The following is a 27,946-nucleotide window of genomic DNA, read 5'->3' as shown; positions in this document are numbered from 1 at the left end:
CTAAGTAACCTTAGTATTTTTTTACTTTCTAAGGAAAAAGAAAAAGACCTCCCTTTTTAAGAGGAATGATGCATATGCTTATCAAGTCACTGAAGATAATAAAAGTGAAAAATTAAAATTAAAAATTTCATTGCCTTACAGCAACCTCTCCATGGCTTGTTTCTCCCCATTCTCCTCCCTCAGGAGCTCCAGGTTGTTATGATGCCAGCCCAAAGGTGTGAAAGGCAGCTCTTTGGATTTTTCCTCTACTCGGCGATTAAATAAGGATTCTAAGTACAATATAAAATAAGAAGTTATTACTTCATTGTCCTGTTTTATACCATCTACTCATATATTTAGAAATTGCCCTTTGTCTTTATAAATGTTTTAAGTTAGCCAACATAAATTATTGGTGTAAAAAGGCAAGAACATGTAATAAACATATAAATAAAATGCATAAGAAAATACTTACAAATACATAAAATACACTAAAAATACAGAAATGCAAGAATTAAGAAGAGCAGTAATTGGCAACAGCCAAAATCAGAAACAGAACTGTGAAAATCAAATGTACGTAACTAAGACTCTCAAGCCAATAATTATAAGCACAGCTTCTGAAAAGCAAATAAAATGAAACTTTTGCTTCTCCTTTTAATTTTTAAAAACGAGGGTGTTAATTTCCCCTTTAAAATCACAAACTGGGCCGCGCGTGGTAGCTCACGCCTGTAATTCCAACACTTTGGGAGGCCGAGGTGGGCAGATCACCTGAGGTCAGGAGTTCGAGACCAGCCTGGCCAACATGGCGAAACTCCATCTCTGCTAAAAACACAAAAATTAGCTGGGCGTGTTGGCACACGCCTGTAATCCCAGCTACAAGGGAGGCTGAGGCAGGAGAATCACTTGAACCTAGGAGGCAAAGATTGCAGTGAGCCAAGATCGCACCACTGCACTCCAACCTGAGTGACAGAGCGAGACTCCATCTCAAAAAAAAAAAAAAAATCACAAACTGAAAACTGCATTCAACAGAAATCTGAATGCTGGCAAAAGAACACATGATAGCGAGAGTGATGAATTTTCAAGAAAGAAGCTCAGCTCAGATATCACAAAACAACAGATGACAGTGTAGAAAGTCTATTCAGACAATCCTCAATAGTGTTTCTCTTTCAATATTGGCACAGGGGTTTTTTAACAAAATTTTAGCAAGACAGACTCAAAAACATAAATATTAAAACATAATAAATAGCATTTATGTAGAATTTGTGTAAAATCTTTAAATTTTTTAAAGGATGAATGAAAATAGATAAGACAAAAAATAAATAATAAATGCTTAACAAAAAAATATGTTCACTAAATAATTGTTGAATAATCTGACCAAATAAGTGGAAAGAAAAGAAGTGGGAAATGCTTACAAAAATTCTCTAACCTGTCCCCTCTTAAAAGCAAAACAAACAAACAAAAAAACTTCCACCAAACAGCCCAGCAGATTACACAGTAAAGTATATGTCCATGACATGTGAAGTACAAGAATTGCACATTTCAATTACATAAAGGGCCACTCTGTAAACTTCTAGCCGAACCAGATGCTTGGAGATGAATTTAGAAGCACTGCCAAGCTATCAGATAAGCTGCAGTGGCTCCTTGTACCCGCTTGCCTTCTCTCTTTGATCTGAAACCATGGGAGCCAAGAAGGAAGAGAAATTTTCTCCCATTATCTGAGGCCTAACCAGTGGAGTACTATGGACTAAGAATGTCTTTACTCTAGGAAGCTAAGCTAAGCTAAGTAGGGAAGGAATAGGAGAAGGCTAATACTTTTCTATTCTCCTTTTGTGTCCAAAAGAAATTTATCATCAGAGTTAGTTCTTTAACCTCTACTGCCTGCTTCTCTTCCTCACTCCACAGGGCAAGCAGCATCCTTAACTGGAGATCTGCCTGTGGGCTTTTTGACAAATTTGACAATCCTTGATGATATTTATATCAATACTTAATATTATATTCACAATATAGTTAAGTGTAAACTATGTCTTTAAAAGAATTAAGTTCAAATTCTACTTAAAAGTTTTTAAACAATTACTTTTCACATCAGAGACCTCCTTCTCGCAAACCAAGTCCAAGTTTACATTCTTGGTTCTCAACATTCTCTAAATCATTATATATATTAAAAACTGTGTTCCCATGATACCACCATAATCAAATATATTTTCAGCACCTTCTCTGTGCTAATCAATGTGCTAAGCCCTAAGTATATCCTCATGAAAAAAAGAGACACCATTCCACATACAGCTTTTTATAAAATTACCTTTGATGAAAGCGTCACTTATTGAGAGCTGTTGTCCTCCAGTGTCAGAAATCAAATACTCTGCATACCAGGGAGACAACAGAGAGGAGGAACAAAAGGAGAGACATATGACTATAACATGTCAGCATAATTATATAGAGAATACGCCCACACACAAAATATTACTCATACTAAACCCATCACTGCCCGGCAAATTCAAGAAAGCTTTGGGTCAAAATGCCTCTTTATACTTGTTCTATGCACTTCATACTAAACTTAAGCAGACTTGCATTAATAACACAATAGAGCCGTGAAAACAATTCTCCTTAATTCAAATGTCAGATAGAGAAATGTTTTTCTCTTACCAAAACCAACCGGTTTATGAAAATTAAGATCTTCAGATACTTGTACGACCATCCTAAAAGATTACAGTTCTTTTCACATGTAACTTGATGATTTAACAAATAATCACTTTGCCTATGCACAAAGCAGTTCATACAGAACCCACCTGATAAAACAATATAAACTTTTTTCAAATTTCAGAATATAAGCTATAAAACAAATTAATACAGAAGTGACATTGGCAGGAATAAAGATAAAACTCATCAGTATTTGTATTAGTTCCAAATAAGTGTTTTTGTTTTTCAAAAGTTATATCAAACACTGCCAAATTTTTGCTAGACACTAACTGAACACACTCTGAATGCTTTTAATATATTAAATACTTTTCTTACAAGTGAAACTTACTCTTTACTTCCCTGTGAACTTTCTCTAGGTCTGTGACCAAGCATAGCTCAAATGAGGTTCTTTCCACTATGCAAATTAAAACACGATGCATGTAAACTCCTTTACGGTAAAGGATCTCCACAAAATTTTCTCCAAGTACATTTATAAACAACTGGGCTTTAAAAGTTACTATGTTTATAAGCCAATATGCTCATCCTTCCAACCAGGAAACAAAGAAAATATTTCATTTAGAAAGTTCAAGTGCACTATGCCAAATAGAATAAAATCGAGTATGTGGGCAAGATAGATGTTATACTTTATTTCTACTCTTCCCTCACAGGAATGAGTAACACCAAATCCTATTAGTTCAATTAATGTATTGTTCTTTACCAGCCTTCTCACACTAAAGCTTAATTGTATCTATATGAGACTCCAGAAATGGTGGATTTTCCCCATTTAGTTATGAAAAAAATTCAAACCTACAGAAAATGCTGTATACCATCCACCTGAGTTCAACAATTGTTAAGGATTTGCCATATATGTGTATGTTTCTTCCCCCCGATCATTCAAAGTTACACACATCATGACACTTTACCACTAGGACATCAGCACAACTCTCATAAAAATAAAGGTATTCTTCTCTATAGCCACAATATTATTTACATATTTGAGAAAATTAACAATGTCTTAATAGCACAGAATTAGCCCATACTCAAGTTTATCCAACTGTCTCCAAAATGTTTTTAATCCACAGTTTTTCTTCTTAAGCCTCGATGCAATCAAGTTCACACATGGCATTTGGTTCCTGTATCTCTTCATTCTCTTTTAATCTAGAACAGATCTCCTGTCTTTTTTTCTTTTCATAAAATGAATTTAAAAGAACCCAGGTCAAATGTTCTGTGCAATGTCCCACATTCAGAGTACAATCCATTGTTTTCTCATGGTGTGTTTAACTTGCTCCTCTATCCCATGTTTTCCTATACACGGAAAACTACATCTAGAGATTTACGGAAGCCGTGATTTTCACCTTCTTCTCTAGGTTTTACTTGCTAACTTTCCAAGAATAGTTCAGAATCCTGCTTGTAATACATAATAAAATATATTTTAACTGTACAATTCTCCAAGACCAATAATGAAAAATTAAGCCAGTTTTACGAGCTTCTGAAAATAGGGTTTTCTCACTTCAGACAGAAAGCATAAGTAGTATTTTTTAAAGTACAGATATTTCAACCAATTTTATAAATCCAATTTTCCTCAGCCTGAAACAATATAGGGCAATCCATAAGAAAATATTTAATAAGTACTACCTTTAATTTCAATGTAAAGATAAAAACCATTCCCATTTGTATTTATACAAAGGGAATGAAAACCAGAGGCAAAAGAATTCTATTATTTTTTCACGTAACTACCAGTCTCCCTGGAAATCTTTATTTTCTGATAATCAGTGTTCATCTTGACTATAACACTCAGCAAACTATTACGCTTCAACTTCACAAGAAAAAATGTAAAAAGAATAACTCGTTAGTATGTTAAAAACTAAGAGAGAACTGTGAAAGCCAGTAATATTTATTAAGAGACTTTTAAAGTCTTCAAATTATAAGACTGCAAATGACCTAAGAGGTCAATTTAATAATTATCTTCTTCCTAATGCTGGAACCTCCTCTGTAATATTCTCACTGAGTAGGCTAAAGGATTATAATTTCTTTTTAATTCTAGATCTAGATTTTTCAGTTCACAGATTTAGCATTAAAAGAAAACTTAGAAGTCCCCAAGTCTATATAACGCATCACCCAATGCAGGCATCTGTCCTCAATAACCATGACAGGTGGACATTCAGACACAACCTGGACACTTACCACGCACAGTGGCAAAAGTTCACTACTCCCAACTACTGAATCTAGTTCTTCCTTCAGCCATATGCAAAATAAATATAATTTCTTTCAGGTACTCTTCAGATACCTAAAGGAAACACCAAGTCTTTTTTCCATTTTAAATAGTCCAGCTTTCCTTAGCATGGTTTTCAGATGTCTTAGGATCCTGGCAACCTCGTTCTATTCACAAATGAGAACTGAACACAAAACAGTAAATTGGATCCTCATTCTAGACATTATATGGCCACTAATGAAATCTATTATTGCCCTAGGGAGTGCCGGGGAGTGCGGGGTTGGCACATCACACTATTAAGTTTGCAAATAACTAAAACTTAGATCTTTATCACACAAATTATTAAGAGTGACTTTCTCCAAAGTACTAATATTAAACATGTTAAGCCTTATTCTTTTATGTTTAACTGTGTTAACTTTCATCTTGTTAGTCTCAATCTATTGCTTGAGAAAATAAAGATCTTTAAATGTCAATTCTGCTATCCAACACGCTAGCCATTCTTTCCAGATTTTAATTATTTGTGGACCTAAAAAAACATTAAAAGTGCTGACCAAAAAAAAAAGTGAACAACTCTAAATATAGAGTCAAGTCCCTATAACATAACCTAGGAGCATCCACTTCCTGTTGACATCAAATTATTAATTATCCTTTCAATATTTTGTACAACAAGCTACAAATCCATGTGTTAATACTAGTAGTGGGCTGGGTGCGGTGGCTCACGCCTGTAATCCCAGCACTTTGGGAGGCCTAGGTTGGCGGACTGCCTGAGATCAGGAGTTGGAGACCAGCCTGACCAACAGGGTGAAACCCTGTCTCTACTAAAAATACAAAAATTAGCCAGGCATGGTGGCAGAGCCTGTAATCCCAGCTACTTGGGAGGCTAAGACAGGAGAATCACTTTAACCCGGAAGGCGGAGGTTGCAGTGAGCCAAGACCGGGCCATTGCACTCCAGCTTGGACAATAAGAGCAAAATTTCGTCTCAAAAAAAGAAAAAACCAACTACTAGTGTTATCATAAGCTCTTACATTCACCAGATACACTACACTCTTTGTGTTTTTCATATTAAAAGCGCATACTAAGTAGAATGGTGGTTACCAGAGGTTAAGGGAGTGAAGGGAATGGGGAGATGCTAGTCAAAGGGTAAAAAGTTTCATTCAGACAGGAGGAATAAGTTTTTGAGATATACTGTACAGCATGATGACTACAGTTAATAATAGTGTATTGTATATTTCAAAATTGCTAAGAGTAAATTTCAAAGGTTCTCACCACTAAGAATAATATGGAATTTTTTTTCTTTTTTTTTTAGATAAAGTCTCACTCTGTCACCGAGGCTGGACTGCAGTGGCAAAATCATCGCTCACTGCAGCCTCAACCTGCCAAGCTCAAGCAATCCTCCCACCTCAGCCTCCCAAATAGCTGGGACCACAGGCGCACACCACCACACCCGGCTAATTTTTTTGTATTTTTTGTAGAGACGGGGTTTTGCCACATTGCCCAAACTGGTCTTGAACTCCTAGACTCAAGCAATCCGCCTGCCTCAGCCACCCAACTTGCTGGGATTACAGGCATGAGCCACTGCACCCTGCCCCAACAAAAAGGATTTGAAATGATGAATATGTTCATTAGTTTGGTTTAATAAACATATCTATCATTTCAAATCCTTATTCCTTAATCATTCCATATTTTATACATACTTTGCAACATCTTTTTATATCCCATAAATACATACAATTATAATTTGTCAATTTACAATTTTAAAAATAAAGCTCGTACAGACTCCAAAGCCTGTGCTTTAAACAAGTATGACCATTGCCTTTGCCTCTTTTAACATATTTCAAGTACAAAATTGTCCTCTTTGTCTACAAAATTATTGAGAGATCATTAAATGTCTTATTAACATCAACAAAGATAGTATCGATTATAGTCTTCTGATTTATCAATCTTGTATCACCATAAAAAATGGAAATGGGGTTGTTTTGGAATGACTTAGTTTGCTTAACCAATGCTGGTGGCCCAGTCACCACCAATCCCTTTTCTAAATACCACAATACATTCTGCTTACTACACTTCTCTACATTTTGCCAGCTTCCAAAGTCAAATCAAGAACCCAACTTTAAGAAAAAAAAAAAAAATGTATCTATCACTATAGTCATCTAGACTCTCTCCTACTCTTCGAAACTCTTCAAAGATAACAAACTCTGGCTCCATGATCCCAGATCCAAAGTCTTTCAACAACCTGGCATACAGTTTGCCTAAACCTGGCAACAGACTTATTTAAAAAACCATTAATTCTCTATCTCTTCAATATCCTGAACTTCACTTTCCTCTTAACCATGTGTATTCTTTCCTGATAAAGTTAGTCTAAAGAGCGGGGAGGAAAAAGAAGCCTTCTTTTAGTCATCAATCAATATTATATAAACTTTCCCAAATAACTGGCCTAGTTTTTCTTTCTACCAAACTTTAAATCTTTCTCAGATATCCTTGGCATTTTCTCCAACCTTCAGGGCAAGCTGGACTTCCATTAGACTGTCATTTTTCTTAAAAGTGCTGCCCCCTCTTTCAGATTCATTCTCCTACGAAAGTTGCCACTTACAACTTTGATAGATAATCTTTTTAAAGGATTGAGGGCCAGGCACAGTGGCTTATGCCTGTAATCCCAGCACTTAGGGAAGCTAAGGCAGGTGAATCACTTGGGGCCAGGAGTTCAAGACCAGCCTGGCCAACATGGCAAAACCCCACCTTTACTAAAAATACAAAAAATTAGCCAGGCATGGTGGTGCACACTGGTAATCCCAGCTACTCGGGAGGCTGAGGTGGGAGAATCACTTGAATCCAGGAGGCGGAGGTTGCAGTGAGCCAAGATCGCGCCACTGCACTCCAGCCTGGGCAACAAAGCCAGACCCTGTCTCTTAGAAAAAAAAAAAGGATTGAAATCAGGGAGGTTCAAAAGGGGTCACATTTTTGTCAACTGCAGGTGCTTCTCCTGTCAATTTCCTTGGAGATACAATCTGGGGTTGCACCATAACAATGTCATTTTTGGAGCCTCCTGTTCCATTCCACTCCGAATGTTCTCAAGTTAGGTTTTCAAAAGTAAGTTATCTGACTGCGCTCAGCAGTCTATCCTTCCCTATTACAAATTCTATGATGACAGGTCACTTTCTTCAAGATTTTCAAAACTTCTTTAACATTCCAAGAGATGAAATCATCACCAAGTCAAAAGTATACTTCACATTCTGCTTACAGCAAAATGTGATTGCCAACAGATGTGTCCAGAGAACAGATGTTCATCATCTGTGTGCCCGACCCACATCTGTAAGTTTATACTCAAAACCTTCATAATATCCTCCAAGTGACCACCATCTGTAGTTAATTCTCACACAAGTGTCATATCTGCTTTTCCCTCCTTTCATACTCACCCAAATATTCTCCATCATTTTTCCAATTTCTGTTTTGAGGATTTCCATAAAGATGTCTATCTTACTCATGTTCAATGCTAGTCAAGTCTCATTAACACACCTTCTCTACTTATTTTTAAATAACATATTCCTTTTTATTACTATAACTCTTAAGTACCATTTTACCACATCTTGATAATAGCTAATACTGACAACTATGAGAAATTTGTTGGAGAAATATAAACTTGTATCAAATCATTTTAGTATAAATGTTTGGTTCAAAAGCTTCTGTTTTCTGACCATATTCTTAGGCTCGAAATAGAGTGCGCAAAACTTAGGCAAGCATTTCAGATCTAAGTAAGGAGACAATTCCACTTTAGACAGTTATATGTTTAAAATACAAACTCCAGGTAAAATCATGGAATAAAGTGCTTCATCTTTATAATAATGATTTTTCAGTTATTACAACATAACAAAATCCCACATTTATTTATTTACTCATGTATTTTTTATTTATTCACTTTTACACAATCCCATGATAGGACTATAATTTAAATTGGCTTTTAATTATACCCAATAAAGTAAACCTCATCATCCATTTTAAAAACAGGCATTTCTTATGTGCTGCTATGTTAGATTTTAGTAATGTTTACCTCTTTCTCCTTTTACACCAAATATCTTTTGAATATGGTCACTATTATTTTTGAGCCAGTAGACTAAAGCATCAAATAAGATAGCTAAAAATAATGAATTCATTTTACATTAGAGAAGAAATTGTTTTAATAAATATAGAATATACATAATAAGCATTATGAATTATTATGGAGATATTTTGGAATGTGTGAATGATTTTCCCCCAATCTAGTTCAAGCATCTTAATGGGTTTAGTGAAATATTATGTTACTGGGTAACGGCAAAGGCAAATAGGCTTTAAAATGTTAAATGAAGAAAGAGAAAAGAATAGAGCAGAACATCCATGTTATAAATGCAAAGAAATGCCACCTTGGAAGTTGCACATTATGGGAAGAGCAGTCAGATGTAGTTCCTTTTAAAGACTACAAGCTTTACACTGGGCATGGTGGTGCTGAGGGAGAAAACAAGAAATAAAAGGAATCAACCAAAAAAGGTATGGGGAGGAGGTGTGGGAGAAATGAGAAAGGGTAGAACAAAACCCACACCAAATCCCCTCAGCCACGTGGGACAGAGGAAGCCAGAAGGACAGGCTGGCATGAGATCCTATGGCCCAGCTGTCCAGCCTGTGTTTGGATTCCAGATGGTGACTACCTCCTACCTTTTTGGTCAGCAGGGTGAGGGGGCACATGTGGGTACTTGGAGGGCTTCTTGATATGGAAGTTCACGTTGTCCAGCTCCACGTTCAGGCTGATAGAAGCGGCTGAGTCACTGTCCACTGTGGACTGGAAACTGCTGACTGATGTGCGCTTGCTAGGACTGGCAGAATCTTTTAGTGTTGGGAAGGGGAAAGAAATATAGGGAGAGGAGGGGAGTAAAAATGGGTTTTATCAGGGTATTGGAGGAAAGGAGAAAAATGTTTTTTTAATATACAAGCCCAATGTGCAATACCAAAATGGATACAGTATTTTCATGTACTTCTGTGTAGACTTAATAAAATTTGAACAAGTTAAATATAAAATCAATTTTTAAAATGAAGAAATATATTGGAGGTTCTGCAGAGAGAAAGTCTGATATCACAGTGAAGAGATGAGAAAGTTGTCTGCTGCCATATTATTAGTTCAGTTATTTTTAAGCTGCTACAAACTATAGACTATGGTAAAATCTAGAAATGTCAACCTAACAAGTTGGTTTAAGAAAATACTGTATCTAAGACAAAGACTGCTATCAGATGTTTCCATTTAGTTGGAGCCATAAATTATAAAGCTGAATTATTTCAACAAACAAGATAATCATTTTATCATACATACACAGCAATGACCCATCAAAACTAAAATGTTAGAAAGTTAAACTCACTAGCCAAATTATCGTCACCTTCTTCAGCTATCTGTTCTGTGTCACTGTCATCAAACTTTATGTCTTTAAACCAGGATGGCTCAGAGTGTCCTTCCACGGAGTTCACTGAGTCACTGTCGGGAGAAGGCGTCTCAGAAAATTCTGTACTCTGAAAGGATGAAGACAGGATCCAAGCAATTGGCCTTCAATGGCAACAATGTTGAGGCTGTCACACTATAAATAAATTGTAGTCCAATATTTCTATGAACCTAACAATTGAATTTTATAAAAATAAACAAATTAACAAAAACCAAGTTATAAACCAGAATCATACTGACAATTCCACTCTTTAAAATTGTGATTTTCATTAACTAGAAGACTTAAGTAGTATATTAAGAACAAAATATTTTTTTGATACAGATTTTATAGTGTTTCATTTCATGCCTTAGTCCTGAGAGTGAAGATAGCATAGAATTTATTTTAGCTCTGGGGCAACTCTCTCCAGAACACATCTTGCAAAATAACTTTTAATCAATCATGCCACACCAATATTTGGAGTCATTTGTCTCTTCTAACCATTGACTTTCCAATTTTAGTTCACAAAGGTGTTACTAAACATTACACAGCTGACCTTTGAACAAGGGTTTAAACTGCATTGGTCTACTTATATGTGGATTTTCTTCTGCCTCTGCTACCCCTGAGACAGCAAAAGCAATCTCTTCTTTTCCTCACTCTTCCTCAGCCCACTCAACACGAAACGAGGATGAAGACGTTTGTGATGATCCATTTCTACTTAATGAATAGTAAGTATAGTTTCTCTTCCTTATGATTTTCTTCATGTTTCTCTAGCTTACTTTATTGTAAGAATATGGTATATAATACACACAACATACAAAATATGTATTAATTGTCTGTTATCAATAAAGATTCCAGTCAACAGTAAGCTATTAGTTAAGTTTTGGGGAAGTCAAACATCCGTGAATTTTCAACCATACAGGGGGTCAGTATCCCTAATTCTTAACGGTCAGCTATATATATATATATATATATGTGTGTGTGTGTGCCTGTGTGTGTATATGTATATATATGTTTATATATGTGTGTGTGTATATATATAACCTATATATTGTATCAAATTACATAAACCAAGAGTGAAAGTATATCTTTTTTTGAAGTTAAATCTTCAAATAATTTCCACTTCCCTAAAGTAAAAAAACATATATTCATCAGTATACCATTGTTTTTTGTTTGTTGGTGTTTGTTTTGAGACGGAGCCTTGCTTTGTCGCCCAGGCTGGAGTGCAGTGGCGCAATCTCGGCTCACTGCAAGCTCCACCTCCCAGGTTCACATCATTCTCCTGTCTCAGCCTCCCAAGTAGCTGGAACCACAGGTGTCCACCACCATGCCTGGCTAATTTTTTTGTATTTTTAGTAGAGACAGGATTTCACCATGTTAGCCAGGATGGTCTCGATCTCCTGACCTCAGGTGATGCACCCACCTCAGCCTCCCAAAGTGCTGGGATTACAAGCGTGAGCCACCGTACCCAGCCAGCACCACTAGTTATACAACAGTTCTAGAGTCAAAATGATTTCAATAGATACCATAAAATTTTTCATTTTATTATTTATACTCTCAGTTCTAAAAGCATAGGCCTAATAAAACCAAAAACCATTAAAGTTAAATGATAAGCAACTATAAAGACCATAAACCCAAATTTAAGAACTACCACACCAACTGAAAAAAGTGTTCGATTATCTTTTTCCTTTTTTATTGTCTGATCAAATTTAAAGTAAACAATAAAATGTTTGATTCTAATGGCAGCTTTTTCATCACTGCTGCCTACCAAGTAAAAAAAGTTTTAACTTTCCTCAAACAGCAGGAAAAAATGTTAGAAAAATCATCTTCTAATAAACTACTTTTTATTCCCACTGATGAAGAAAGACTATAAAATAAGCTTGCTACATTCTAATTGGCAGTAAACACAGAAAAGTACCTGCAGTGGTCTATACAGCGCATACTCATCTCTGAAAAGCTGGTCGTGATGACTAACACAATCCAGCCAACGTCCATCAACCATTGCTTGTCCAATTGCTATAGCTTGTGCCCTGAATCAAGACCCACAAAAATGAAAAGTTTTAAAAGTCAGTCCGAATAGTTAAGTACCAGATAAGACACAACCTTAAAATATTTTTTTTCAGTTCTAATCAGAGTTAGAATTTCAAATGGCCCTTGGATAAGTAAAGGACGAAACAAGAGAGAGTTAAAGCAAACTAAAAGATTCTTCCAGGTACTATAGTAAAGGAGAAGAAACTACTGGTAAGGCAGTCCCAACAAAACCTAATTTTAATAACAGCAAGCATTGACTGAGTATTCAATGCATGCACAACCCTATACTTAACAGATTTTAAAATGTTGAGAAAAGCTCCTACCTTCAAGGAGCTTAGTTTTAATAAGACAATACCAAATATTACAGATACAGCCATAAAATGTGTGTGTGTGTGTATATATATATGAAATAGACACTTAATGACACAATACATTATATGGCATTTCACAATTTATAAAGCACTTCAGCCACTATTATTTCATCCCCCACAGTTTATTCACAGGACCACATAATTTTCCTCATGGTGAAGAAGTCTCAGAGATTGAATAATGTGACTAAAAGCACAAAGCTAAAAAATATATACAGCCAAAATTGCAACCAGGGCTTTACTGCTTGAAGCTATTTCTCTCTTTACTTCTTTACGTACCTTTTTCTTCCCATGAGAGGAGGAGCAGCTAATCTGAGAAAATAGTAAAAGCTAGGGGATACATGTATTTGAAAAGCAGGACCTGTCTGTTACTCTTTTTTATAAATGATTTGTGAGGCAAGCTAGGACCCGACAGGCATAGCTTATGGATCAAATACTCAACACAGGTTACAACCTGTCTAGATTAGTGAACAGTAGCTGGGGAATTCTTTGGCCTTAGGTTCCAGCTACCTTCTCTAATCCTCCTTTGCTAGAGAGTTCTTCTGCTTTTAATAAGGTAAATTAAGATCCTGTTTGGCTCCTTGTACTCCTTGCATCTGTTCTCTGCTGGTTAAAACTCAGATTGGAGGAGGGTTAAGTAATTAGCACCCTAAACCATCAATTACATAAAACAAAGAGCACCCTAACTCTACAAAGAAATCTGTAACTCTTACTATCTTCAAATATGTTTTCTCATTCAAGATAAACAAATAATATTGAAACCTTCTAAGATCAGAATACCTTGTGGCAATATGCCCATTTCGGATTAGCCAGTTGACTAATTCCTTTCCTACAATGCAGTTGGGATGCGTTCTCAACCAGTAGCGGTGATCCTGAAACTCCATTCCACTGCTGTGATGGCAGATTTTTTTCCACAGGTCTTTTAACTGCACACTGTCCTGCAATCACATTAACAGCAAGTAGTTACCCTTGAGAAAAATGCTATATACCTTTTCAGATGTTTTCCTGTGATTTTTAGACTCATAAAAGGAAACCTAACTTGGATTTCTTTATGGTAGCTAACTCACACAATTTAATACAAATGTCATATACGTGGGAACAGCTTGAACTCAGCTCATCTAATTCCAAACATAACTTTTTCTCTTGAAAACCAACTATTCCAAATACTCTTTTTTCAGTCAATGGCACATATTATCAATCTCCTATTTATGTATTCTTCTTTGGAGATGGGGCAAGGCAGAGGGAGACAACAGTTAATCACACTAACCTAAGGTAACTGTTCCTAGAGGCTTTCACTCCACCAGATTCTCACCGTGTACCCAACTGACAGATGAATTTTTTAAAAGGAAGAGCTTCAGTAAATTACTCCCTGCTCAAAAAAATTCTGAATGTTCCTCAGCAACTAAAGTTTCAAATCTACACCTGTAAGTACAGAATTCATTGCCTTCCACCAGGTAGTCCCAAACAACTTTCCTTTCTCATTGCCCCCAGACTCCTACTTAAACTCTCTCCCAATTAAAAAATCCTACTTCTGGCCATGGAAAATGTCATGCTTATTCTTACCTCTATATCTTTCTTCACACCTTTAAATAAGATTCACCTTCCTCACTGCCTATCCAAAATGATTCCATCTCTCAAGGTCCAGTTCAAGTCCTTCAGTTTAAGCCTTTTTCTGATTCCCTCATTAGTAATGAGCTTTCTGTTTTTTTGAATTCTTACATGACATATAGTCATTTATTTACTTGACACTTTTTTATTATTAAAGTATTACTACTTCCACTATTAAGGATCTTCCCACTGATCTTATTTCTACCTTTTGTGGGTTTGCTGGTTTGTTTGTTGTCTTAGAGACAAGGTCTTGCTATGTTGCCCAGGCTGGAGTGCAGTGGCTATTCACAGCCATGATCACAGCACCCTACAGCCTCAAACCCCTGGCCTCAAGAGTCCTCTCACCCTAGCCTCCCAAGTAGCTGGGACTACAAGTGCATGCCACCACACCTGGCTCTTATTTCTACTTTTGAATTATAAGCTTGAGGACACAGCCATACCTTCCATTTCTCTGAGTCACTCTTAGAATTGAACACAGTATTTTATGCACAGATAAATTCAATAAGCAACTGATTATTTCATATAAACATATAGTATTAAATGTCTGAAAAGTGTTACATGTGTATAACAAACATGCTTCAAAGCTTAAATAGCAATATGGGATCTAAGAGTTAAGCTCTTATTACATAGGTAACTGAATTCTGATTTTACCAGATAAAAGGGTAAAGAAAATACTGGCCAGGCGCGGTGGCTCACGCCTGTAATCCCAGCACTTTGTGAGGCCAAGGCAGGGAGATCACGAGGTCAGGAGATTGAGACCATCCTGACCAACACTGTGAAACCCCGTCTCTACTAAAAATACAAAAATTAGCTCGGTGTGGTGGCACATGCCTGTAGTCCCAGCTACTCAGGAGGCTGAGGCAGGAGAATCGCTGGAACCTGGGAGGCGGAGGTTGCAGTGAGCTGAGATCGCGCCACTGCACTCCAGCCTGGTGACAGAGCGAGACTCCATCTCCAAAAAAAATAATAATAATAAAGAAAGAAAGAAAAGAAAATATTAATGCAATGAGTATAGAATACTTGACCCATCTCTCAGGTGATCCTAGTAAAACTGAAGCTAAGCACTTCTGTTTAACTGATATGCTATTTCACTTATATATTTCTTATTAAAAAGACTCAGTGACAGGCTGGGTGCAGTGGCTCACACCTGTAATCCCAGCACTCTGGGAGCCAAGGCGGGCAGATCACTTGAGGTCAGGAGTTTGAGACCAGCCTGGCCAACAGGGTGAAACCATGCCTCTACTAAAAATACAAAAAATTAGGTGTAGTGGCATGCACCTGTAATCCCAGCTACTCAGGAGGCTAAGGCACCAGAATCGCTTGAATCCGGGAGGCAGAGGTTGCAGGGAGCCAAGATCACACCACTGCAACCCAGCCTGGGCAGCACACCAAGACCGTGTCTCAAAAAGAAAAAAAAAGACTCAGTCACATAAACATTCTCTATGCTCAAAACTAGCAATGGGTCAAAGATACTGGACCAGTACCAGAAGAATTTTGCGTTCATCCTCAGTGGTCTCTGTCCTAACATATGTTCGGTTAGCCTGGGGACTGACAGATGTCTCATATGAAGGTACCATAGGAGAACCAGATCTATCCAGTGACAGGTTAGTAATGCTGGCTGATCTGGAAATAAAAACAAGAAGTGAAATCACAGGTGTAAATTCTTCTTCAATAAACAGAATTACAGAGAAAATTCATTTTTAAATAAATGCTTATTTACCAATGTTAAGGGTACTTTTAAAAGTAGTTATGATGGTTATGCATGATATTATCATTGGGAGAAATTTGGTAAAGGATACCCAGAAACTCTCTGTACGATATTTGCAACCCTATGTAAGTCTATATTTTGCAATTCTATGTGTGTCTAAAATTACTTGGAAATAAGTTTAAAAGAAAGTAGTTATGGAAAGATTACAGGAAAACAATTACATAGTTCATATATCAGTAATATTTCAAAGGGAATAGATACAAAGTCTTCTTGTTAAAATGCTGTAAGTTAGTGGATTTTTTTTTAATAACAAATATAAAGAATGAAATTAAATGCAGAAATAATCTTGCAGATCAGAGTCAGGAAACTATGGCCCACAGGCCAAATCTAGCCTTCTTCCTCTTTCTGTATAGCCCATGAACTAAGAAGGTTTTATAGTTAAATATCTGCAATGCAATCAATCTGATGAAGGGAACACCAATTTTGACGCCCAAATAAGCAAAATGTTATGACCAAAAAAAGAATTCCTTTCTTCTCACTAGTAGACCTATATTTAAAATATTGTCCTCAAATATTATTACATTATGCTATTTTGTCAGTAGAAAAATTACAAGAAATTTGTTTCTTCTCATAATACCAGTATTCACACATATCCTTAATTTTGACTCTTGGTAAAGTTACCAAACAAATGACTTAGAAGTGGAATACCAATAGCATCAAGGAAACTTTAATTTATTTAAAAGAAAAGGTAACTAGAAATTTAGTTGGCTTCTATCTAGAAAAAAATTAAACCCAATTTTAGCCTCCACATAAAGGATAAAAGGCAAAAGCACCTATGATATGTTAGACTACATATATGTAACTCATTCATTAGGGCAGTATCTGTATCTTCCCACATTTAATCTTCACAGCATCCTATGGAATATGTATTACTAGCTCTATTTTACAGATAAAGAAATCAAGAATAAGGGATTAAGTAATCTGCCTAAAGTAGCTCGACTAATATGTATCAGGGCTGCCACCTAGAATTAGGTGTCAATTGAAAAACCAATATTTCCCCAGTATAAAGATAAAAATGTTTTTTAAATAATTTAAGAAAGTATTCACAGGTTTAGCAAAGTGTCAGTTAACAGGAAATCACTGATATCAAATAGCCGATAAGCAATTTTTAAAAATAATTGGTTATTTATTTCTTGGCATAGTCTTTCAGTGAAAGCTTGCTATTATTTCTTAATTTAATCTCTTTTCCAATGGGTGCATTATCCATACATTCTACTTCTCTATCATTTTAGCCATCCTTGCACATATTCTAATATAGTGGCAACAAGAATAAAAGAAAATTAGTCAACTTTAATGTCAAAAGCTGTAATAAATAGCCTAGTAGCAAGAATACTGATTAAAATTATATTTAGAGACAGCATTCATTGACTAAATTACGTCTTTCCTAAAGACTTACATCAATCTTAGCACTAATTCAAAACACATGGAGATACACTGTAAATTAGCACAGGTATCCCTACACTTCTACACATGCCAACAGGAATACTGTAATTTTCCCCATCTTTTTAAAAAGCCATCTCCTGACTCCACATCCCTCGGCTGCATTTCCCTCTACTTTACAGCAAAACTCCCATCTCCAGTAATTCTTCCATTATCTCTTAAACCCCAAACAACCCACTGAGACTGCCTATCAAGATTACCAATGTTGTCGTTAAATCCAATAGTCAGTTTTCACTCCTCATTTTACTTAACATATCAGCAGCATAACTCCCTTTCCTTGAAAAACTTTCTCCACTTGACTAATAAGATAAATACCCTCCTGGTTTCCCTGTCCCCTCGCTGGCCTCTCCCCGTCTCCTTTTCTGGTTTCTCTTGATTTCTCCAATCTCAGTCCTTAGTCCTTATTTCCTCCCTTTTCACACTCATTCTCTTGATGATCTCCATCCAAGTTCATAAATACCATACACATGATGACAACATCCAAGTTTACATCTCTAGCCTGTAGCCCTCCCCTAAATTCTGGACTCATATATCCAACTATTTGACATCTCACTTGGATGTCTAGAAGATATCTCAAATTCAACACATCTAAAACCAAACTGTTCCTCCCAGTTGGTAATTCCACCCCTCCAACTGCTCAGGTCAAAGACCTGAGTCACCTTTGATGTCTTTCTGTTGAAGCCTACATCCAGTTGATTAGCAAATCCTATTAGCTCTACAATCAAAATATATTTAGAATTTGTCTGTTTCGTCCAGGCGTGGTGGCTCACACCTATAATGCCAGCACTTTGGGAGGCCGAGGCAGGTGGATCACCTGAGGTCAGGAGTTTGAGACCAGCCTGGCCAACATGGTGAGACTCTGTCTCTATTAAAAATACAAAAATTAGCCAGGCATGCTAGCAGGTGCCTGTAATCCCAGGCTAGCGGGAGACTGAGGCACAAGAATTGCTTGAACCTGGGAGGCAGAGGTTGCAATGAGGTGAAATTGCGCCACTGCACTCCAGCCTGGGCAACAAAGCGAGACTGTCTAAAAAAAAAAAATGTCATGTCATCCTTCCACACTCCACCCAAAACTCTCCAACAACGGAAAGCTTTTCAGAGTAGAATGTCAACTAATAAATGTAAAAGCAATGATAGACTTAGAAAAATCACCATTTTGCAAACATAATAACACTGCATTTCAACAAGTATCATAAATGAATGCTGAAACTATTGACTGAAAGATTAGTAAGATATAGGGTATTCATGCAGTTTCAAAGTATCTCCCCCACATATTACTTACCAATTACAAAGGATAAAATAGTAACTTTACAGTGGAGAAACCTAACATGTGAGAGATCAACTCAACAACACCAATGGGATAAACTTGTATTGTGTCCTTTATAACATAACAGATTGAGAAGGATGTAGCACTCATGGAGTATTTCTGCCCCAAAACTCCACAGCCCAAATCTAATCATAGGAAGCTTTTGATAAACTTAAATTGATGGGCATTTTACTAAACAACTGGTCTATCCTCTTCACAAAGAAAGACTAAGATACTGTTACACAGTAAAGAAAACCAAGACATATGACAAATAAGTTCAATATGATTCTGAACTGCATCACAGATTGGGGGGAAAATCAGTACAAAAAAACATTAGGACAATTGGCAAAATCAGAATACCTACAGTATATTACATAATAGAAATGTACCACTGTTACAATTTCCTAAATTTGTTATGTAAGAGAACATGATTGTTCTGAGGAAAAACACTTAAGTATTCAAAAGTAAAAAATAGAACTTTCTACTTCTGGTCTAGCACGTGAGCATCTTCACTCCATCTCAACAACTAAAACCTGAACAAAGAGAAAAATCATCAACTGTTCTTAGGTCCATCAGAGCAGTCAGGTCACAAGCCAAATCCTGCTCCAAATACTGCAGACAGACAAGCAGATACAGAGGATCACAACTCACTGGAGCAGAAACCTCCATGGGAACCAGTAATAGGGTAGGAAAACCTAAAATCAAATTGACAAGTTCCTTGAAGCTCAGTGTAGACAAACCAGAGATACAAATTCTAGGTGAACCCAGTCATGGGGGTAGTGGGGATGCTTTTGGGAGTTTCACTTCCAGATCTACCACGTCCTCACAGTGAATGTCAGAAAAATTCCCTCCGGCTTCTGGCTTCCAGCAGAGGGAGAGAATAAAGAACTTAAAAATACGTCAGAGCATTCTGTTCTTCACAACAAGTCCTGCCCTGAGGAGAAACTATTTTACCAGAGCCTAACCTGCTGGAGTTATATCAGAGCTTAACCTACCCAGGGAGAAGGAAATCCCCAACCACAGCCCCTTCTAGCCTTCCACATGGGGGAAGAAAAATCCCCAACTCCAGCCCCCTCCAGCCATTCTGTCTCACCTAAGGGGAAAAAAACGAAAAGCCCTGATAAAGTTTACAGTTCAGGGGCACAGGCTCACCTGTGACAGTGACTCACAGGACTAGAGACCACTTAACCTCCCCCTACATCCTATCACTACATCACTAAAGGCCTATTTACCATAGTTCCTTTTACCCAGTACAGCATGTCCACCTTTCAACAAAAAATCACAAGGCATAATGAAAGCCAAAAAACACAGTTCAAAGACACTGAACAAGCATCCGAAACAGGCTCAACATGAATGTGGGAATTATCAGTCTAGGAATTGTTTTTAAACTATAATTAATATGCTAAGGGTGTTAATGCGAAAAGTAAACAACAGGCAAGAACAGATAATATAAGCAGAGAGATGGATATTCTAAGAAAGAAGCAAAAAGGAAATGCAAGAGATCAAAAACACCATAACATTAAAGAAGAGTGCCTTTGATGGACTCTTAGTAGACTAGACAGAGGTAAGGAAAGAATCTTTGAACTTGAGGCTATCTCAACGGAAACTGCCAAAACTGAAAAGCAAATAGAAAAAAGACTGAACAAACAATATCCAAGAAATGTGGGACAACTACAAAAGGTATAATATAAATGTAATGGGAATACCGAAAAAAGAACAAAGAGAGAAAGGAACACAAGCAATATTTGAAGCCATAATCACTGAGAATTTCCCACAAATTAATGTCAGATGCCAAGCCACAGGTCCAGGAAGCTCAGAGAACACAAGCGTGGATAAATGTCAAAAAAACTACACATAGGCAAAACTAAGTGTATTCAAATGACAGAAAGTCAAAAATAAAGAAAAAGATCTTGAAAAAGACCACCTTAAAGACCAAGCATGGTGGCTCACACCTGTAATCCCTGCACTTTGGGAAGCCAAAGCAAGAGGATCGCTTGAGGCCAGGAGTTTGAGACCAGCCTGGGCAACACAGCAAGACCCCATCTCTATTTAAAGAAAAAAAAAAAAAACCTTACCTGTAGAGTATCAAAGATAATAAATACATCTGACTTCTCCTCAGAAGCCACACAAGCAAAAAGAATGAAATGAAATATTTAAGATATTGACAGAAAAAAGCCATCAACCTACAATTCTGTACCCTGATGATACCCTTCAAAAGTGAAGGAGAAGTAAAGCCTTTCTTAGACAAATGAAAACTGAGGGAATTTTTTGCCAGTAGACCTGCCTTGCGAAAAATGCTGAAAAGGCAGAGAGAAGGAATATGATATAGGTCAGAAACTTATATCTATTAATACACAAAGAAAAGCATCAAAGAAGGAATAAGTTAAAGTAAAAACTTTTCTTTTTCTTACTCTTAGTTGATGTAACAGATAACTATTTCTTCAAAATAATAGCAACAATATATTCAATTATGTATGTACGCATGCTTATATGTAAGTGAAATGAATGCCAGTGATACAACAGATGGGAGGGAAAAATTGGGAGTATTTTGTTATAAGGTATTTGCATTACCTGTGAAGTAGTATAGTATTATTTGAAAGTAAATGTGGATTAGTTGTAAGTTACATTGCAAACTCTAGGGCAATCATTAAAAAAAATAAAAAGAATGTAACTCGTATCCTTTAAAAAGGACAGAAAATGGAATAACATAAAATGCTCAATTAAATACATAAAGGTGGAAAAGGTACAGAAGACAAAAACAGGAAGAACAAGGGCAACAAGTAGAAAACAGTAACAAATATGGCAGGGATTACTCTAACTACATCAGTAATCACCTTAAATGTCAATAGTCTAAATACACCAACTAAAAGACAGAGATGGTTAGAATGGATCAAAACCAAGACCCAAAAATACATTGTCTACAAGAAACCTAATTTAAATACAAAGACACATACAGATTAAAAAATAAGTGAAGGGTCAAAATGTCACTATTTACCCCATAAATATGCACAATTATTATGTGTCAATTTTAAAAATTAATTTTTAAATTTTTAAATGAAATCAAAACAGGATACATGAACAAAAGTAAATAGATGGAGAAAGATATACCATGTTAACGCTAATAAAAAAAAGAGCAGGAGTAACTATATTAATTTTCAGGCAGAACAGACTTCAGAGCAATCAAAGATAAAAAGGGAAATTACATAATGATAAAGAAATCAATATTCCAAAAGACAGAACAATCCTTAATATGTATGCTCGCTCCTAACAACAGAGTACCAAAATATATGAGGCAAAAACTGATAGAACTACAGGAGAAATGGACGAATTCATTATTATAGCTGGAGACTTTAACCCCTCATCAGAGATGGACACATCCAGCAGAGAGAAAATCAATAACAACATAGCTGAACTCAACACCACCATTAATCAGGTGGATATAATGGATATCTTATAGACTGTTTAATTCAACAACAGAATGCACATTCCTCTCAAGTAACATGGAACATTCACCAAAACACACCACATTCTGGGCCATAAAACACACCATAACAAATTTAAAAGAGTAGAAATCATACAATGTCTGCCTTCAACAACCAACATGGAATCAAACTAGAAATAATTAACAGAAAGACAGCTACAAAATCCCAAAATCCTTGGAGATGAAACAACACACTTGTAAAAAAAAATACATGAGTCAAAGAAGAATATAAAGAAACATTTTTAAATATTTGTAACTAAATGAAAATGAAAACACAACCTATCTAAATTCGTGGAATGCAACAGAAAGCAGTGCTTAGCGGGAAATTCATAGCACGAAGTGCATACATTTAAAAAGAAGACCTAAAATCAATCATCTAAGCTTCCACCTTAGGGAACAAAGTGTTTGTCAAAAAGCATATTAAATCCAAAGTGAGCACAGGAAAAATAATAATAAAGATTAGAGAAGAAGTCAATAGAGAAAATCAACAAAGCCAAAGCCGGTTCTTTGAAAAGATCAATAAAATCAGTAAGTATCCAGCCAGGCTAAGAAAAAAAAGGGAGAAAACACAAAGTACTAATATCAGAAATGAAAATCGAAATAGACCTATTTCTCTTAAAGAAATTGAATCAATAACTGGTAACTTTCCAAAACAGAAAGCACCAGGCCCAGATGCATTCACTGGTGAATTCTACCAAACATTTAAGAAATAAATTATGTCAATTCTCCACAAAATTTTCCTGAAGATAGAATCAGAGGAAATACTTTCTAACTCAGTCTGTGAGGCCAGGATTTCCCTAATACCAAAACCAGACAAAGACATGACAAGAAAAGGAAACCATACACTATTATCCTCAACACAACAGTAACAAATCCAATCCAACAATGTATAAAAAACTATATAAACCACGACCAAATGGAATTTATCCCAGGCATGCAAGGCTGGTTCAACATTCAAAAATCAATTAATATAACCCATCACATCAAGTTACAGAAGAATAATTATGTAAACATGTCATTGATACAGAAAAAGCATTTGACAAAATCCAACACTCCTTCATTATAAAAACTCTCAGTAAACTAGGAATAGAGGAAACTTCCCCAACATGATAAAGAGTATCTACGAAAAACAACATACAGCTAACATCATACTTAATGGTGAGAAACTCAAAGCTTTCCCACTAAGATCAGGAACAAGGAAAGGATGTCCCCTCTCACTACTCCTTTTCAACATTGGACTAGAAGTTTTAGCTAATGAAATAAGACAGGAAAAGGAAATAAAAAGTACGCTGATTGGGAAGGAAGAAACAAAACTTTGTTTGATGACAAGACTGTTTATATAGAAAATCCAAAAGAACTAACGAACTCCTGAAATTAGTAAGTGATTATAGCAAGGTGGCAGGATACAAGATTAATATACAAAAGTCAATCACATGAGATAATACTACACACCCATTAAAACTGCCAAAATCCAAAACTGACAACACCAAATGTGATGAGGATGTGAAACAACAGGAACTCTCATTCATTGCTGGTAGGAATGCAAAATGGTAAAACCACAAAAAAGTCTAGCAGTGCCTTACAACAAAATTAAACATAATCTTACCATAGGACTCAGCAATCATGCTCCTTGGTATTTATCCATATGAATTGAAAATTACACCCACAAAAAAACCTATACTCAGATGTTATAACAGCCTTGCTCGTAACTGATAAAACTTAGAAGCAATCAAGATGTCCTTCAGTAGGTGAGTAGATAAACTATAGTGTATCCAGCCAATGGGATATTATTCATCACTAAAAAGAAATGAGCTATCAAGCTATGGAAAGACATAGAGAAAACTTAAATGCATATTAGTAGGTGAAAGAAGCCTATCCGAAAAGTCTACACACTGTATAATTCCAACTATATGGCATTCTGTGAAAAGTAAAACTATGGAGACAGTAAAAAAGATTAATGATTGTCATGGGTTGGGGAGAGGAAGGGATAAATAGAAGCCCAGTAGACTTTTTGGGCAGAGGAACTATTCCGTAGGATACAACAATGACAGACGCATGTCATTATACATTTGTCCAAATCCATAGAATATTCAACACCAAGAGTGAATTCTAATGTTAACTATTAACTTTTAGATGATGATCATGTGTCAAAGTAGGTCCACTGAATACAATATGCCACTCTAGTGCAGGACACCGATAGTCATGAAGATTGTGCATGTGTGGGGACAGGGGCTATAGGGGAACTCTCTGTACTTTCTGCTCATTTTTTGTATGAACCTTAAAACTGCTATAAAAAATAAACTTAATAAAAATATATAAAGGATAATGATGTCTGCAACTTACTCTGAGATGGTTCAGAAAATATGCATACATGTATATACAATATAAAAAACGATGGCCAGGTGCAGTGGCTCACACCTGTAATCTCAGCACTTTAGGAGTCCGAGCTGGGAAGATCGCTTGAGGTCAGAAGTTCAAGACCATCCTGAACAACAAAGTGAAACCCCATCTCTGTATTTTACTAAAAAATAACAGGCTGGGCTCGGTGGCTCATGCCTGTAATCCCAACACTTTGGGAGGCCGAGGCGGGTGGATCATGAGGTCAGGAGATCAAGACCATCCTGGCTAACACGGTGAAACCCCGTCTCTACTAAAAATACAAAAAAATTAGCTGGGCATGGTGATGGACGCCTGTAGTCCCAGCTACTCAGGAAGCTGAGGCAGGAGAATGGCATGAACCCAGGAGGCAGAGCTTGCAGTGAGCTGAGATCACACCACCGCGCTCCAGCCTGGCAAGAGAGTGAGACTCCGTCTCAAAAATAATAATAAGATAAATAAAAATTAAAAAAAGAAAAAATGAGAAAGCAAAGGGACAAAATATAAATTAGCAAATCTTAATGAAAAATACATGAAGATATATTTTTCTATTCTCGCAACTTTTCTGCATGTTTGACATTTTTTCAAAGCAATTAAAAATTAACGACAAAAAATGTAAAACTCTCCAACAGCTTCCCATCTCACTCAGAGTAAATGACAGAGTCCTTATAATTAACTCTAAGACTGCTCTACTCCATTATTATAGGATTCCTTGTTATTCCTTGCCAAGTGTATTTCCTCTCAGGAATTTGTTATTCCTGTTTTCTTGGGACACTCCTCCACAAAATGTCCACATGACTCCTTCCCTCACATCTTTCACGTCTTATTTAACCAGAAGAGAAAGGATGGTGTAGGTTCCAAACCCGGAAGCCACTGGAGAATACTGGAAAGTCACTGAGAGAATGGAAACAAGGGCTGAATAGCAAAAAGAAAATGATAGTTTAATTCAGCTTTTAGAGCTACGGAAGTATATGACAATCAATCCCACCCTTTTTATCCGTTTGTTCTTCTTATTAGCATGAAAAGAAATAAACATCAGAGAGCACAGTGTTTTCATTTGTCAGTTTACCTATTTCGAGCAGGAGATTTCCCAGCATCCTCTTGCACAGATACAAGTCTTGTTGAAAGAGGAGTATTTGAGGAATCTGGATGAATCAAACTATAAAGAAAATAAGAAAATACTGAAATAATTCAGGACAGTAAAAGGGAATTTCAATGAGGCACTTTAACATTAAAAGCAGATTTAATCTTTTTCCTTGCAATAATGAGATTATGTGTCATTTTTGTTCTTCCTTTAATTAGGGTGTAAATGGTATGAATGATAGTTTTTGCAGTGCATGGCTTTTAAGAATATAAAATGCCGAAATGACAATTTTAAAAAGTTTTTAAGTATATGGAATGTAAATAAAGTTAGTTGGATGGGTGCCTTTGAAACGTCTAACATTATTAATACAAGATGAAATTGATTTTGGAGGGAAATCTGAGTTCAAATATTTTATTCTCAGTCCCCATAACCCACTAGAATAGCACCATAGAGTCAGACAAACCTAGGTCCAAGTGCAGGCTCGACCTCTTACTAGCTACATGACCTTGGGTTCATTACTTAATCTCGCTAAACCTCAGCATCCACATCTGTCAAAAGGAGAAAATAGTGCCTACCACAGAGATACGCTGACTAAAAGAGAATGAACATTAAGCAATTAGCACAGAACCTAAAATTTAACAATCATTCTACCTTTGACATCTATCGTACATCTCTCAGGGAGCTTTCTTACCTGATTTGTTTTGTTAAATCACATCTGCCCATTACGACAGGGCCTGTCACAACTAAAAAGCATCACTAACTAAAGTAAGCAAAAACTAAAAAAATCTCTATACTTCATATTGTTTAATTAAACATAGAATCAATTTTTAAAATTTATAAAATATATGTAAGGTATAAAAAATCATAATGCCATAAACACCAAAGTATTCATGAAGCAATGTAAGAAAAGGCTGGGCATGGTGGCTCATGCCTATAATGCCACCACTTTGGGAGGCGGGCAAATCACTGGAGCCTAGGAATTCGAGACCAGCCTGGCCAACATGGCAAAACCCATCTCTACTGAAAATACAAAACTTAGCCGGGCATGGTGGCACACACCTGTAATCCCAGCTAATTGGGAGGCTAAGACACAAGAATCACTTGAACCTGGGAGGCGGAGGTTGCAGTGAGTCAAGATCGCGCCACTGCACTCCAGCCTGTGTGACAGAGCGAGACTCCATCTCAAAATAAATAAATAAATAAAAACTAATGTAAGAAAAAGAAACTCTGGCCAGGCGCGGTGGCTCACACCTGTAATCCCAGCCCTTTGGGAGGCCGAGGCAGGTAGATCACCTGAGGTCAGGAGTTCAAGACCAGCCTGGCCAACATGATGAAACCCCGTCCCTACTAAAAATAGAAAAATTAGCCAGGCATGGTGGTGGGCACCTGTAAGTCCAGCTACTCAGGAGGTTGAGGCAGGAGAATCGCTTGAACCCAGGAAAAGAAGGTTGCAGTGAGCCGAGATCGTGCCATTGCACTCCAACCTGGGCAACAAGAGCAAAAAAAACTCTGTCCCAAAAAAAAAAAAAAAGAAAAAGAAAAAGTACACTACCACTGACTGTGAAATTCCCCTACCCAGTCCTAATCCCTTCCCTTCCCTCAGTGAAACCACTGTTATAACTTTCATATCTATCGTCTTTAAGTGTTACCACATTTCAGTCCCTAGACAGTGTAGTAGTTTTGTGTATTTTTAAATTTTATATTAATTAAATTTTACTGGTGACATGATTAGATGATTTTCTTTTCTACTCCACTTTATGTCCCTGAGATTCATACATATTGAATGTAGCTGTAATTAATTCATTTTTTACTTCTATTTAAATTCATTACATACTAATTTCTCAATTCCTTAAGGGTTAACTGAGAAATTAACTTATCAGAGAGATGTTACTTAAAACTATAGGCTCTTTGTAACGGCCAGATTTGGTATTATGCTTAACAAAATAATTCAGCTAAAGAAAATAATCAGAGGCCAGGTGCAGTGAGTGGCTCATGCCTGTAATCTCAGCACTTTGGGAAGCTGAGGTGGGAGGATCGCTTGAAGCCAGGAGTTCAAGACAGCCTGGTCAACATGGCAAGACCCCATCTCTTAAAAAAAAAAAAAATCAGCCAAGCACAGTGGTGTGCGCCTGTTGTCCCAGCTACTCAGGAGGCTGAGGCAGAGGGGATTCGAGGCTGCCCTGA

The 27,946-nt window shown here is 36.6% G+C and overlaps 1 protein-coding gene across 31 annotated transcripts in view; it reads right to left on the bottom strand.

The window, feature by feature from the left end:
• PIKFYVE (phosphoinositide kinase, FYVE-type zinc finger containing) overlaps positions 1-27,946 on the bottom strand; it is a 92,611-nt gene that overhangs the window by 44,114 nt on the left and 20,551 nt on the right. For 18 of the 31 annotated variants that reach the window (XR_678623.5, XR_010149859.1, XM_516057.8 and 15 more), the window contains 8 exons: positions 25,748-25,837; positions 15,792-15,930; positions 13,480-13,637; positions 12,219-12,330; positions 10,247-10,394; positions 9,552-9,719; positions 2,276-2,335; positions 140-269 (listed from right to left, as the gene is read on the bottom strand). Coding sequence is in view for 29 of the 31 variants with exons in the window: in XM_516057.8 (XP_516057.3) it covers positions 140-269; positions 2,276-2,335; positions 9,552-9,719; positions 10,247-10,394; positions 12,219-12,330; positions 13,480-13,637; positions 15,792-15,930; positions 25,748-25,837 (1,005 nt within the window). In the remaining 2 variants the exon portion in view is untranslated. Of the gene's footprint in view, positions 1-139; positions 270-2,275; positions 2,336-9,540; positions 9,720-10,246; positions 10,395-12,218; positions 12,331-13,479; positions 13,638-15,791; positions 15,931-25,747; positions 25,838-27,946 lie in introns of those variants that run through there. The other 13 variants (XM_054679268.2, XM_009444134.5, XM_009444135.5 and 10 more) reach the window with 5 other exon arrangements.

This window comes from Pan troglodytes, chromosome 13, assembly GCF_028858775.2.
Source record: "Pan troglodytes isolate AG18354 chromosome 13, NHGRI_mPanTro3-v2.0_pri, whole genome shotgun sequence".
Classification (NCBI taxonomy): domain Eukaryota; kingdom Metazoa; phylum Chordata; class Mammalia; order Primates; family Hominidae; genus Pan; species Pan troglodytes.
The sequence above is the reverse complement of the archived record's forward strand: the minus strand, read 5'-3'. Positions and strand labels throughout refer to the sequence as shown.